This window comes from Xyrauchen texanus, chromosome 1 (assembly GCF_025860055.1).
Source record: "Xyrauchen texanus isolate HMW12.3.18 chromosome 1, RBS_HiC_50CHRs, whole genome shotgun sequence".
In the NCBI taxonomy this organism is placed as follows: Eukaryota; Metazoa; Chordata; class Actinopteri; order Cypriniformes; family Catostomidae; genus Xyrauchen; species Xyrauchen texanus.
In genome coordinates, this window is record NC_068276.1 from 12719073 (window position 1) to 12735625 (window position 16553).

The window sequence follows — 16553 nt, forward strand, 5'->3', positions numbered from 1 at the left end:
CAGTGCCGGGGATATGCTGATGCTTCACTCCAGCAAGTCATGTGAATGCAGCTTTTCACATGTCCCATACCGAAAATATGGTTATCATGTCCTTTCTCAATCATTTATCATTGAAACGGAATCACTGTTGCATGTGTTTGTGGTGTGTGTGTGGATGTAATGTACTCTGACACCTCACAAAGGTTCTGCCCTATTCCAACCAGTGTTCAGCACTCGCACAGAGCTGAATGAAATTTCAAATCTGTAAATGGGCTAATTGCGATTTCAAGAAAAATGAACGCGTTAAATGTTTTACAATCACATGCGTTAATGCCTTAATTTCGACTGCTCTAGTAATATATCTGGCTGATAACTGATTTTTCTTAAACCGTTTTACCTTATTTTTCTGACTTATTTTTCTATTTAACCTCACCATTAAATAGTCTTGTTGGTTTTTCACCATCACTGTGTAACTACATCCTTCCATTTCTGTCATTTCTCCTTTTTCATCTCGCACATCCCGACTCTGAGTTTAGCTTCAACTGCTCTCATCTCTTGCTCAAATTCCGTTGCTCCCTCTTTCTTTCTCTCTCTTCCTCCTTTACTCATCCTTTCTATATCTTGTCTTCTGCTAATTTTCATGCTAGTTCTCTTTTTACCGCATCCTCATCTTGTTTTACTTTCACTGTCGCCCACTCGCTCCTTTCAACATCTTCCAGGCCCACCTGCAGTGTGTGTTTGTATGTTTATCTCTGCTTTTCAATGCATGTAAAGACACACAACAGCGACACAAGTTGACTAGACCCAGAATCTAGAGAATTTCCCCAATTAGTTTAGTTTTTTTTTTTTGAATCGGTAGAAATTGGAAGAAAAGAAACATGCCTACTAAAAATGGCAGATTAAAATAGGACAATATTCAATATTAATGGACAACACTTTAACAACCGCATGTATTGGATGATCTCAGTTTCCACAAATGAATGGTCAAAGCCATTTCCTCTTTAAAGATCCCATGGCACTTGACGAATGCAGTTTTCTTTCCTGTGCTGATGTATTTTCTGTTGAAACAGGACGTTGGTGTAAGGCGTCAACGAGCTTGTCCTTATTTTATATATCCAATAGCCTTTAGACTGTCACTTAAGGATGTGCACGAGTGCTCTAGTACTCTGGTACTCAGACGTGGCAGAAATAATTGATCATGAAAAAGATGTTCGATGGTGATGATGCATGATTTAACTTCTCAATTCGAAATTCAGTGACAATTTCCTGACAACTAAACACAAACTTGTCAAAGAAGAGCTTTTTAATTTTGAAAGTTTAACCGTGTTTTGAACACCTGTCTCCGCAAAACGTTTGCTAAACACGTTTTATTATCATTTAGATGACAAGAACTTTGACTCGATAATGGATATTATTTAATAAAAATTAACGTTTGTCACTGACTGTAAACCTCACTGCCCTGGGTGCCGTGATGTAACAAACCTGCATCTCGACTGAATGGTAGTTGAAGCATTTCCGCACAAGTTGAACTTTTGTGCATGAGTTTCCAAGTTAGAAGTCCAACATAAAGTGTCATTCCGTTGCACTTTCTCCAGTTGAAAGGTGGAAATTCAGACTGAGTTGAATGGAACGAGTCATCGCAGTAACCACAATACCTAGCATCACGACTTTTCCCACTGGAACGAACACTTGGGGAGACACACACACACACACACACACACACACACACACCAGGCATGTGGCAGTGGACTCAAACAGCTTAAACTTAACGAGCATATTAAAAACACAATGGTTATGACATCTCCTGTTCAGCCAACCATGATTTGAAAATAGTCTGTTCAGACAGTCACTAAAAAAACTGGTGTGCACTTACTAAGATTACTACGGTAACCTGAAGGAAGAACAGACAGATGCGTGTTGTGCACATTCTTTCATTGAGTTGGGCAACGAATCTTAGCATAATTACAAAATATGATGCATTATATTATGATTATACAATATTTTGTACATTTTGAAATGGATTATTTTATAACAGTCTCTAATAATGAGTAGATGATACATTGGAACAACAAGACGCAATGCAGCTGCCAAAGACGTTTGTCAGACACATTATGTACATGTCATTGACCATCGAGTGCTCGACGAGTAATTAGTCAGAGTACTCGAGTAGACAAAATTACCAAAATGCCCATCTGCATTGTCACTGTCTGGCAAAACCATGATTTGCTACTTGGAATTGCTAGTCATGGCAGGTGGTATAGAAAAGGGTATAGGGACTGGGTTCCAGAAGTTTTTCCCATTAATTTTCTCCATAGGCATTTCAAATAATTATTCGACAAAGATTTCCATGAACCCAACCAACCAGCTCACAACAGCTTGTAGAATCACAACACCCTATTGAATAAAAAACAATGGTACCTTAAAGAACTGGTAACTATATAATCAAAGATACTAATTATAAAAACAATATATTTAAAGTTTATTGCAAAGTGTGTGTGTGTGTGTGTGTGTGTGTGTGTGTGTGTGTGTGTGTGTGTGTGTGTGTGTGTGTGTGTGTGTGTGTGTGTGTGTGTGTGTGTGTGTGTGTGTGTGTGTGTGTGTGTGTGTGTGTGTGTGTGTGTGTGTGTGTGTGTGTGTGTGTGTATATATATATATTAAACTGTGATACAAGAAAGTGTTATTATTATTGATAAAACATAATAGAGGGCTACACTGCAGCTGTACAATTTAAAAAAAATAATAAAAATAAATATATATATTTTATTTTTTTTAAATAAAGTTGAAATCACCCTCACTTGTGGCTTCTACAGAAGCTTATCTCATTGCTTAACCATCTCAGAGCTGATGGTTGGTCTGTCTTGAAATGCATAATAGTCAAATCTATTTCTTTATGGAGAAAAATAATGGCATTATTACTTTCCCTGCTGTTGCACTTTTTTAGGGCGAGGGGACATTCTTATTTTGTCAGTTGTTGTTTTCCCCATAGAAATGAATGGGTAACTATATGGGTTGCCTGAGGAGGATGTTTAAATGCTAATTGTTTGTGATAAGTGTCGCATCATATTTGTTTTAATGTGTCTTTGCTATCTGTGGTGGTTAGACTGGCTGCATGTTATTGTTTGGTTTCAGGGACATGTTGCCATGGATAGAACGTTTGGGAGGAGGAGGGGTATGAAGAGGTGTAAAACCTGTTTTAACACGGGTGTAAAGAGAAACTGAAAGATTGGTAAATGGCTAGCAGAAATGCGGCACAGTGTAACCGTCTTTTGAATATGATTGTACAGCTGCAGTGTAGCCCTCTATTATGTTTTATCAATAATAATAATAACTAATAATAATACTTTCTTGTATCACAGTTTAATTTGCAGAAATTACTTCAAATAAGCCATTCATAGGTTGACTTCGCAAAGAGACTTTCAAAATATTAGTCTGTATTTTCAGCGGTCTGACTTGTCAACTTCTGACATAACCAATGGCATGAGATTGAGGTGGGACCACTTGTTTGATCGACCAATGGCTGAACGGGGGAGTCTTTGAAACTTATTATTTGTTATTATTCCTTATACTAGGTTAGAAATTTAAATAAATACCTTGCCCTAAAGCAGAGATGCCCAAACCAGGGCCCACGGGCCAAGGTTGGCCTGTGATGACCTTGCATATATGAAGGGGAAAATATGCTATTGATGCAGATTTCATTTTATTAATTTAGCATATTGCAGAGTAAAGTTTTTTTTTTTTTTTTTTTTTTTTTGTATAATGAAATCATAAAGGAGGGGTACCAGGGAGAAACTCTTATTTTAGTATAATGCGATTTGCAGGGCCTGAAAATCGGTGCGGTGTATTGCGGGGTTTTGGTAACAATTTCATTCATACCTGCAAATCTACCTCCATAATGCAGAAAACATTTATTCACTTTAAAGTGCAGCTTCAAATTAACAACAGGATGGGAAGGAGGACACAGGGAACTGGGTTTTCCACTCATAGGGAAGGCTTTAACACACTTCAGCGCTTTACAGCTTCACAATAGTAAATCAGCTTTTCAGCTTCACATTGACGGACAGCTTTACGACAGGACTCATAATTCCCAGACTGTGTCACTCTTCTTGCAGCTGGCACAGGTGTATGCACCCTTTCTGATTTCTCTCTCTCTCTCTCCAAAGGACCACGCCCCCACTGCCACAACTTGTTTTTGCATCAAACTGTAATTCCAGAAGCGCGCGCTCTCTCTCTCTCGTAGCTGTCAGCAGTGCAACCTAACCCTAACAGCGTTTAAACGCGCTTTGTTGCGTAGTTACTGAACTTAGGTTTATACATCTGTAAAATCTTTTCTAAACTTGTTACTTCGACATACAAATGATATTATACAGCGTCTCCGTTAGCGAGTGAAGCAATACAACACAATTGTTCCTGTTCATAATCAACAAAGTTGTTAACATTGCAAGCGCGTGACTGAGAATGACTTGCATGTCTTGAGGCTCCCTCATTAGTCATAATGCAGCACATTTGAAAGAAAGACAGAAATAGCAAACATGCTTTGTGTAATGTACCAGCAGCATGGTGAAGCAAGACACTTAAACCACACTTACATCTCTCATTTGCATCGATGGTTCCATCAAGGGTGAAAAATTATCGGGGGTTCTGGGGAAATGAATAAAATCACCTGCAATCTGATATAGTTCCAAATATATCCATCGTGATCTTCAATTTAATTTTTGCTGAACATTTATTTTGTTCTGTCCATTGTGCAGATGTTGCAGAGTCAGTGGCGGGTGCTCGTGCCATAAACGCTCACATGTGGGCACTCTGTCTGCTTCTCATGCTCCGTTGGTTTGAAAATACCAAATGTTAATAATAATCTATAATATTTTTTTTTTTACAAAAATTTAAATATATATATTATACTGTACATTATTCCAAATGTTTGGAATAATGTACAGATTTTGCTCTTATGGAAAGAAATTGATACTTTTATTCACTAAAGTGGCATTCAACTGATCACAATGTATAGTCAGGACATTAATAACATACAATTTGAAAATAATGTTCAGGACTTAAACTGCTTCAATGAGTTCTCATCAACTAATCCATGTGCAGCAATGCCATCTTTGTAGATTCATGGCATTCTTGCTGTTAGTTTGTGCAGGTACTCTGGTAACATTTCACCCTACACTCCCTGTAGCACTTGCCATAGATGTGACTGTCTTGTCGAGCACTTCTCACACACCTTACAGTCTAGCTGATTCCACAAAAGCTCAATGGGTTTAAGATCCATAACACTCTTTTCCAATTATCTGTTGTTCAATGTCTGTTTCTTTGCCCACTCTAACCTTTTCTTTTTGTTTTCTGTTTCAAAAGTGGCTTTTTCTTTGCAATTCTTCCCATAAGGCCTGCACCCCTGAGTTGAGGACATGTGAGGTGTCTATTTCTCAAACTAGAGACTCTGATGTACTTCTCTTCTTGTTTAGTTGTACATCTGGCCTTCCACATCTCTTTCTGTCCTTGTTAGAGCTGGTTGTCCTGTGTCTTTGAAGACTGTAGTGTACACCTTTTGTATGAAATCTTCAGTTTTTTTTTTTTGGCTGTTTCAAGCATTGTATAGCCTTCATTCATCAAAACAATGATTGACTGATGAGTTTCTAGAGAAAGCTGTTTCTTCTTTTACATTTTTGACCTAATATTGACTTTAAGACATACCAGTCTATTGCATACTGTGGCAACTCATAAACAAACACAAAGACTTAAGCTTAATTTAATGAACCAAATAGCTTTCAACTCTGTTTGATATAATGGAAAGTGATTTTCTAGTACCATATGAGCAATTTAGCATGATTACTCAAGGATAAGGTGTTGGAGCGATGGCTGCTGGAAATGGGGCCTGTCTAGATTTGATAAAAATGACTTTTTCAAATAGTGACGGTGCTGTTTTTTACATCAGTAATGTCCTGACTAGAGCCCAACCGATATGGAATTTTTTTAGACCGATACTGATTTTAGAGGCGTGGAAATTTGCAGATTACCGATAAGGTGGCCGATATAGTTAATTTTTGATCTGGAATGAAAACGGACCTTTTCTATGTGGAGTGTTCAATTCTAGAAATGAACACTGAGAACATTAAGTATAAAATAAAATAAATTGCATCAGTTTATCAGTACTGTTTAGAATCAGTCAAATGCTGACTATTTTAATACTGCCAGTCTATTAGGGGTTGTAAAACAAGATGAATTTACACCTGCCAAGTCAAGAGATGAACAGCGGAAACTTTCAATGGTGGAAAACCAGACTTTTAAATATAACGTTTAAATATAAAATTTTATGAATGCAATGACTGGAACTGTTTGGTTGAAGGGGGTGCCAAACTGTGAATCCTGAACAAAACCGTTTGGTGAATCATGTTTGCACATTAGCTTCCACTCAGCTGACGTGGTATGAAAGTAGCTACGTGGTTAGCTAGTTAGCTATAAGCTCGTTGTCACAGAGTAAAATGGACGTTGATTATTTACTTTCCAGCATTGCGTCTCATGAACTAGGTAACAAAAGTAGTGTGAAATCAACACTCAACAGACACAATCCACCACCGCACCATTGTCTGCTGAGCTGCAAAAAGATGCTCCGTTTGCCTTTCAATCTGCTACATTACTTACTACACTGACAAACTATAGCTGGTTAACAGCAAACAAATGTGATAAACATGAGTGACATTGTTGTCAGGGGCAGGGTTAACGTTATATTAGTTACAATGTAAAGGGAAAATGATGGGCTCACTTTATAACTTTCCAGTATATATTTCACAAACTAGTTAGCAACTTACCGAGAAGACACCGCTTAACTGCACCCCGCTTAACTCCGCCCTGTCTGCTGCTGAGCCACCATCAGTTCAGAGCCAGCTCTGTAAACAATGGAGTCAGAGCTGGCTATGCTGGACAAACTATGTTATGACACCAATTCTAAAGCATTGTTTTCTGCATTATATGTTCTGATAAAAAGTTTTCATATCTGCGCATATCGGTAAACATATACTGCAATACGATATATCGGTGAAAGGCTAATATATATCGGTCGGGCACTAGTCCTGTCTATACTTTGTGATCAGTTGAATGGCACTTTGGTGAATTAAAGTACCAAGTTCCTTCCAAAACAGCTAAATCTGTACATTAATCCCAAATATTTGTCGTGTTTGTGCGCGCGCGTGCATGCGTGTATACAGGCATGTATGTATAAGAATGTGTTAAATTGCCTTGATGTTAAAATGTTATTAATGATACAATAATAAATTGTACAGAACATTAACCACTTTGGCTTATGAATCAGATCTCATATTTTCATTGTTAAATGTTTATTTTTGCATTGTTTTTTTCAATTGGCATGAAGGTGCTATATTTTTATAATTGTTTTATAAGCTCCTCATTCAAAATCTGGAGAAATGCTATCATCTACTCCTTTGTGTCGGTGCATTAGTTTTGTAGGCTATGTTAATTTAATAGCCAAAATATTTGGAAATGAGGAAATAAAAGTTTTCTTTCAATTGAAATGCAAATTATGCATTGTAGAGATCATGCATTGATTGCAATATGCCATTTTGAAATGTAATTTAATTAAGTATTTGACATAAAAGGATGACAGAGTCATAAGGTTACCAGAAAATGTTTATTATAATTAGGGATGCACCGATACCACTTTCTGTTCCGATATCGGAAATGTTAGTATCGGCCGATCCAATACCAATATTGTTTTTTGCATAATCAGTTTAGAATATCTTTACATTTATTTATTACATCAACTTGCCTTAACTATTGACAAGATTTTAGAAAGGTGCATTACCTACAAGATTAGCCTAAAATGATTAGCTAAATAGATATTTGACATTGGTTAACGTTTAAACAATTGCTCGCACAGGCTAGTCTGTCCATATAAGGAAAGTCATTTCAAAGGCAGAGCAAGTTTTTACATTTTTAATGAAGGATTACAAAGACAAACGTTTTTGTCTTTTGGATGATATGCACTAATCATGCACAATTCTACCAAGAACATGTGTGAAGAAAGTAATTCAGGTAAATTTTGTATTCACCCCGATCCATTAAAAAGAACAACAAAACATGTGGTCGTCACATTTTGTATGATCATGCATAGGCCATCTAGATTTGTCTCCAAAACACTGTCGAACACTGTCCATTTAAATCTATTGATTTATGATTTCTGTTGTAATTAGAGTGATCTTGCCAGACCATGAAAGGTTTCTGTGTCAGAACGTTACGTGCTTTGGACTGAAAGTGGTTTCCGTGGAAACCATCTGTAGCACATGTTCACTGACAACCAAAAGATGTTTCTTCCTCTCTCTCTCTCTCTCTCTCTCTCTCTCTCTCAAGTAGGACTATAACTATTGGACATACAGTATTAGGGGTTGAGGGATTTGAAGAAATCTCTTTAAGCATTATATTTTAGTGTGTAACTTCTCCCGCACTGTATGCTTCGGACATACATGATACCTCAAATTGTGTGCGTTGTTGAGGAAAGGTGTGCTGCTACTTTTCTAAGCGATCAGACTTATGATTTTCACCTGACAGCCTTAGACTTATATCGAGAGTCATATCTAAGGACCAGAATTTTTTTGTGGAAATTCGTCCATTTACACAATGAAGATGAGTGATGAGCTCATGTAGCTGCAGAGTGTTTATATATGAGAGTGACATCTGCATTCTACAACCAAATCTATTCCTGAAGAACTCAAGCAGTGACAGCTGAATTCAGCACTGGTTATCAAATGGTTTTGTTTCAGGACCTCGTTTGTATTTAACTTTGGACCTTTAGTGGGGACCCCACCACACTACTAAAAAGTTTGTCATACAATTATAATCAAAAAAGTCCTTTTAAAACAAAGTATTAATATTTATTTTACATTGCATAGTTTTGTTAATTTCACCTGTGTTCCAAAGCGGTGGTTCTCTTGTGGCCCCCTTGTATGTTTGCTGAGGCCCCTTAGCGAGCCCCGCCCCCCTGGTTGAGAATCACTGGCCCACAGCAATCGCTAAAAAAATTTGTTGGTAGAAATAGCTAACACAAAACAGGTTAAACTGGCCGCATCTACAATACTGTGCAAAAGTCTTGGGCACATAAGATGTTTAACAAAAGCATTTGTCTTAAGATGATTATTTATATCTTTAGCTGTAGTGTGTCAATAGGAAATACGTTTTAGACTGCCAAACATTCCTTCTGCAAATAAGGACCCACAGAGACCCCCACTGAACATTGTGTCAGTCTGAGATTACATAAAGAGACAGAAGCGATTGATACAGTCTAAATGGATAGAAGAACTGTGGTGAATTCTCCAAGAAGCTTGGAGCATCCTATCTGCCAACAACCAAGAAAAACAGTGTCCAGGTGACCTAGGAGATTGGTGCTGTTTTAAAGACAAAGGTGACCACACTGAATATTGATTTAGCTTTTTTTATGTTTACTAGACCTTAGATGATGTTAATTGAAAAATGAGAACTAATGGCACTATTTCTGAACTAAAGCTGCATTTTGAGTCTCTGACGCATGATTATGGAAAATATTAATTTAAGGAACAGTTCACCCAAAAAATATAATTCTGTCATTTTTTACTTTAATGTACTCATTTCTTTCCAAACGTGTATGTCATTTTGTTTTCCATGTAGCACAAAACTAGAAGAATCTTCGTGCAGCTCTTTTTCGCACAACAACAGTTAAACTTGACCACAGCTGTCAAGCTTGTGGCATATTCCAAGACTTATGAAGCCATATGATAGCTTTGTGTGAGGAACAGATTGAAACGATGTTGTAATTTACTGACAATTTTCCACAGTCAAATCTCTGAAATCTTTCAGCTACAGGAAAAAAATAGACACCAGTGGTCCAAGACACTATAGGTTCTCCCATATGTCTTAACCGAACATAGTGGGCCAGTTCAAATATGCGGAATGGAGAATTAGGTTTTAGAGCTGCAATTGATAAATTCCCATCAGTCATAAATTACAGTAATGTTTATGTTGTGGAGTTTGGAATAGCCAACATGATCACACAGGAAGTCGGCATGCTGTTTCCGAGATTTTTGTAACCTAGGATTGGCAACATTATGCCGACTCGCTGACAAGCAGCATCTCCTATCAGACATTTTTGTACCGGCTCAAGCTTGTTTACCTTCCCTTGTAGTGCGACCGGAAAAGTGTTGTGTCATCAGCGTTGGAGACCTGGGATCACGTCCCGTATCAAAAACAGGAAGTAATTAATCACCGCTTAATCAGTGACTAGCGTGATTTGCAGGGGTGGAATGAGTACTGAAAAGTCATACTCAAGTAAAAGTATGGTTACTTCCCAAAAAATATAGTGTGGGTAGAGTAAAAGAACCAGTCCTAAAAACTACTCAAGTAAGGGTAAAAGAGTAGCTCATTTAAAAGTACTCTTGAGTAGTGAGTATTGAGTACTGAGCTGTTAAAGCTATGCCCCTTTATAATAAACACTGTATGCTGCAATTTCTAAATGTAGCACACATACAGTAATTTACATTCCCCTTTATGGCTGGTTATGGAAAGGTATTTTTGACTGGCAACTTATAAAATACATCGCTTATCTACGAAAAACACTACACAAATCTGATTCCCCAAAAAAATATAAGGGCGACTTGATTGCAGAAATGAAAAGATGAAAGTGTAGTTGTTTAGTGCAAGTTATTGTTGTGCATAAAACGTGTTCAAAACAATGCAAGGAATGCAAAAAAATGCTGAAAGAAGCAGGGTCACTTGGTGCGTCATGTCGCGCACAATAGAGCAGGTAGAGCAGGGGTGGGAAAAGTTGTTTGGTACAGAGGCCACATCGGTCTTTAAAGGAATAATTCACCCAAATTTACTCACCCTTATGCTATCCCGGATGTGCATGACTTTCTTTCTTCAGCAAAATACAAATTAAGATTTTCAGAAGAATATCTCTGCTTGGATCAATAAGTAAATTTTTACTATAAATTCTCTTCTCCGTCCAGTTAATCTCCACTTCTGAAGTCATGGATTTAACCACTGGAGTTGTATGGATTACTTCCTTTATGTGTTTTTTGGAGCATCATTTTGGCACCCATTCACTTGCATTGCATGGACCAACATAGCTGTAATGTTCTTCTAAAAATCTTCATTTGTGTTCTGCAGAAGAAAGTCATACACATCTGGAATGGCTTGGGAGTGAGTAAATGTGAAGATAATTTTCATTTTTGGTGAACTATTCTTTTAAGTAGCACTGTACATGGTGGGCCACAATGTCCTCCTTTTGAGATGCAATGTTTCACATTGATTTAGTTCTTGTATCTTTTAAGCCCAGAAATAGTTGTGCTCTCATTCTAATGCATGATGCACAATTTTCTGAAGTGTATTTGTGATTGATGATGGGCCTTTTTTGCCTGAAGTATTGCTCTATATAGGTTGATCCTTTTTTATCAGACATTAGCAAAATCTTGATAAAGGCTAAGCATAATTATAAATTTATTTTATCATCTCTACTTTCCTGGTAATGTATTATACCAATTAACACAATCTCTACATCAGAGGTTGGTATTATCAAAAAAAAACTAACAATATTATAAAAAAATATTATTAATATAAAAAATGTCACTGTTTTATTCTATTAAATTAATACTTTTAAAGCCAATCAAGTTAGTCAGCCAAAAGTTGTGAGTGTTATTGTTGTGTGATTTAATAGCCTTTATATGACATACTAGACAATGGTCTATTCGGTTACACTTCAAGTCCGACATTGATACAAATACTCTTTTTTTTTTTTTTTTTTTTGTCCCTCTGTTTATGTTCACTTTAGACCAAGTCAACTGTGTTTACATTAATGCCTCACCAAGACGGTCATTGGTGGAATTATGAAGTGTATTTGATCGTTTAGGTGCATACCCGCATTTTGACCAGTCAGTCAAACAGCGCGCAGCTACAGACGCCAGGAAATAAAGTCAATATTTTATATTTTATCTAGATCAACCAACCAGTGGTTGTCTTGCTATCGCAATTTGTATGATGTATTGTAATGATGTATTGACCACCCCTGTTCTAGATGTAGAATAAGTATAGAACATTACTCAAAAGTTTATCATCGATATTGAGGCCATCTTTTATTTTATTTTTTTTAATTTTTTTTCTGATAAACATCAGGATTGTTTTATTGCCCAGCACTATTGATAACATTTGCATTAATCTCTTACAGCAACCCAATAATCTCAGTGATAGTTAAATTACTGGCTACGTTAGAGACACAGAATCTAGTTAGCAGAAATATGAAATTTACCTTGAAAGGTTTCTTCAAATTAGAGGCAGAAATAATGCTGATATTTGGCTTGAGCAAGTTAAATTCACATAACACGATCAAGCAATTGGCCTTTTTCACCGCGAAAAGCGCTTTCAGGTGTTGGGACTGCTGTTTGAGGCATAGTCCACATCTATAACAGTTGCCGCCCTATCTACAGCTGCTGTTTAACATTTTCTTTTGTGTTTTGATTTGACGGGAGTCACAAGAATCTCTTAGCCAGTCACGTTGATTGATAAAAATAAAATCAGGACAGGGTAGTAGTGAACACAGACCGTGAGAAAATAGCATGGTAAAAGTACAGTTACTGCACTTAAAATGCACTCAAGTAAAAGTATACAAATTTTAAACTGCTTAACCCTCTGTGGTCCGAGGGTGTTTTGCCAGGATTTAAATTTGTATTTTTTTTATTTAAAAGTAGACATTTTAAGCTTTCTTTAGACATATGTTTCATGTTTGTGTGATAAGTATTCGTGGAGTTTCAGTTCATTTTTGTGACGTGTTTCAGAAATATGCTCGTGAACACAGAGACTGCTGAAAGCTCACCCTTTTTATTTTCTTTATTTTACAAAAGTACAAGGTTTTGTTGTTATTGTGAGTGTACACAAATAAAAGTAGACCCTTTATAGTCTCTAATGATGTCTTACACTTATCTCTATACCCCAAAATGATGGAGAATTTTATGTTGTTTCCGCTGTAATGACGGAAAAATCCAGCAGGACGAGCCGGCGCGTCTGTCGACCCCAGATGGTTAATTACTAGAGAAAACTACTTGCAGTAACATGACTTTTTGTCATTTGTTACTTTACACCCCTGGTGATTTTGGATTTTGCATTTTTTCCCTCCTAACGTAACATTTTTACTCCACTGATGGTTAGGTTTGGGGTTTTGTTTTTGGTTTTTGTTGTGTACAGTTTATAAAATATGCTCTGTTCTTCACCGTTTTACATCCTGTTCAGCTGCAAACAACTTGTTTCACAACTCTCTTTTGGTGCCACTCTGTGGACATTTCATATAGAAAATGGATCCCACATTTGTCCAACAACACTTACTACTTTGCCCACTGGGGGCAATGTTTTGCATTTCAGTAAGCACAGACCGAGCTAAAGAAACAAACCTACTGTTTCCGATTTCACTGTGACATCAGTCTGGAAATGTTTCTGCTGTAGGATTATCAAGTAGGATCATCATGTAGGGTGTCAAGGATTATCTTACCGTGATAGCATTTCCATGCTGTGTGTGTGTGTGTGTGTGTGTGTGTGTGTGTGTGTGTGTGTGTGTGGTAGTGTTTCTCCTTGGCTCTTTTTATCTCGTGTCTGCTGAAGAAATGAGGAAGTGGTGAGCGAGAGCTCTTTAACTGTAGTGTGTTTTTATGTATGTGTTTCAGGGCAGTGATGCCGGGCATGGTTCTGTTTCGGCGACGCTGGTCAGTTGGCAGTGATGACCTGGTGTTGCCGGCTTTCTTCCTGTTCATACTACACTGCATATGGTGAGTCTTTGTGTGCGTGCGTGCTCGTGTGTGTGTCTACAATATAATTTTGCATGTGACATTTATGCACAAATGAAATATTCAAACAGTAAGAAAATAAGTTGTTCTAACCAGTCCACGACACCATGTTTATTGAAAGACTTGAACTGAAATATTTAAATGAAATATTTTTTCATACAACACAGTAGGGGTTTCCGAACAATTGGTGTTCCCAAATCCAAATTATCCTTTTTTTTTTTTTCCTTTTGTTTTTTTTTTTTTCTCAACCCTTTTCTCCCCAATTTAGAATGCCCAATTCCCAGTGTGCTCCCAAGTCCTCATGGTGGCGTAGTGACCCTCCTCAATCCGGGTGTTGGAGGACGAATCTCAGTTCCCTCCAAGTTTGAGACAGTCAATATGTGCATCTTATCACGTGGCTTGTGGAGCGTGTTACCGCGGAGACGTAGCGCATGTGGAGGCCCATGCCTCCGCGGCATCCACCCACATCTCGCCACGTGCCCCACCCAGAGCGAGAACCACATTATAGCGACCATGAGGATGTTACGCCATGTGACTCTACCCTCCCTAGCAACCAGGCCAATTCAGTCACTCAGTACGCCCTGGATTCGAACTCGCAACTACAGGGATGTTAGTCAGCGTCTTTGCTCGCTGAGCTACCCAGGCCCATTAAACCAACCCCTTGCTGTTCCCTTGCAATTTTATTTTTTTGAGGCAAGGTGAGTGCCTACTCAATGACCATTGGGCCTCATTCATCAGAATTTGTCACAGATCCATTTACTCACATAACCACATTGAATTGAATGTGACAATTTAAGTATGTTAGAATGGGTTTACAACTGATTTACAAGTAAATTCTTCCTGGTTGTGTTTCATGAAAGGCCCATTGAATGGAATTGCATCAACATCACAGAAACCACTAGACTGTGTATTTTTCTGTTAAAGGATGTTATTTCTGGTATTTCATGCAGTCTTCCAGTCATTTCAGAATGATTGCATTTACATGATGAATGCCACCAAAACGTCACAATAACAAAACTCTAAAATATTAAGAGTACAAAACTTGTACTTTATTTTAAAGTCGTTTACTTTGTTTTGCTGTGCTACCACAAGATAGCTTCCTGTGTTTGTCGAGAAGTGAAAAAAGAGAAAGAATATGACATTTTCCAATATGTTATTTTATTCTGACCAAAACACATCCTGCTGTGATTACGTGATTTCCTAACTCTTACGTAGGCACTTCCCTGGAGGTCCGCATCAGTGCTCATGTGATGTTGTGGTTGTATTCTCTTGGCAGGCTGGTGGTACTGTCCGTGGTTCTGTTTGGGCTGCCGTACAGTTCAGAGCAGTCATGCTCAGTCACACTGGTGGATCACGGTCGGGGTTACCTTGGCATCCTGGTCAGCTGCCTGATCTGCGAGAGCGCCATCATGTGGTTAAGCATGAGAGGCAGCATCCTGTACACACAGCCCAGAGAAGCAGTGCAGTACGTGCTTTATATACGGCTGGGTAAGACAAACACTAGTTCATGTACCACAGAGACAACCCCGAAAGAGCTTTCATTAGTTTTCTCAGTACATGTGATCACATACGTAGGTTCAGCTCCAATAACTAGCGAGCTGCCTACCTAGACAGCATTTTAAGGCATCATTAGTGCTCTTCCAATGCAATGGCTGGTTCAAACAATAGACAACATAATTCTGCTGCCTTCAAAGATGCATAATTTTGGTCAAATTCTAAGGCAGCATCACAAATATACTTTACTGAGAAGGCAAGCCCATAAGGCATTGCGAGGAGCTTGGTGAAGAAAAATGTGAAAAGATGGTGGACTAAGCAAGAGAAAAGTCCTTTTAGAAATGTAATCAATTCAATACCAAAAGTATAAAAATAAATAGTTTTGATCTAATTATAAATAGATTATTTTACCCAATGTTTGTGTGTGCTATGTGTTTTTATGCTTATCAGAATATCATGTTGCTAGCTTAGCAACATGCTAACACCAAAATCTATTTATCAATTGTGAGACAAGTCTCTTGTGCACTTTGCGTGTGTTGCTGCCTATGTAGCATTCCACATACTGTATGTCATTTACAAGGTTACATTTTCAGTCAGGATGATACCTTAAAAGGCAGCTGCATGAGTAGGTAGTAGACATTAATGCAGCTAACTAGATTTTGTAATGGAGCCGTAGGTCTCTATGATTTTCTGGAGGAATTTCTTCACCTGTTTTATTGTCCACCAGGCAAAATGTTTAAATCTGATAGAAAAATTAATAGTGCTGCTGTTTTTATGAGTAAGGCAACCCTTGCCTGCAAAGGCAAACCTACGGCAACATTGAAACATTGACTTTAGTGTGGATTTTGTAGTTACTGCAATTGTCACGGTATTTTCTCTAAATCTTAGCATAGTTGAGCAAAATCTGTTACATGATGGATCAAAGTCTAGGAGACCCAATTTCAGGTCATACAGTAACTACATTTTGAATTATTGTTCTCTGTTCGATGACTGTTTGGAATACTGTTATTGACATATGACATATTCATTGGTAAATAATTTTTGTTCTGTGTGAATAGGCCTTAATTCTGACATTCTGGTTGAATTATTCCTCCTCTCTGCAGCCATCCTGCTGGTGGAGCTGGTGTATGCAGTGGTGGGCATCACCTGGTTGGCGCAGTATTACCAGCCTTGCTCTGACATCACAGCCAAGAACCTCACCCTGGGTAAGACACGGATACAAACAATACATGACATGTAGGGGTGGGCGGTGTGACAGAAATATTTAAT

At 37.9% G+C, this 16553-nt stretch overlaps 1 protein-coding gene across 2 annotated transcripts in view; it reads left to right on the forward strand.

Moving 5' to 3' along the window:
- Positions 1 to 16553, forward strand: part of LOC127647237 (diacylglycerol lipase-alpha-like) — a 69037-nt gene that overhangs the window by 18641 nt on the left and 33843 nt on the right. For both annotated transcript variants that reach the window (XM_052131380.1, XM_052131387.1), the window contains exons 2-4: positions 13671 to 13772; positions 15067 to 15278; positions 16388 to 16489. In XM_052131380.1, the coding sequence (XP_051987340.1) occupies positions 13678 to 13772; positions 15067 to 15278; positions 16388 to 16489 (409 nt within the window). In that variant the 5' untranslated portion in view covers positions 13671 to 13677. The remainder of the gene's footprint in view (positions 1 to 13670; positions 13773 to 15066; positions 15279 to 16387; positions 16490 to 16553) is intronic.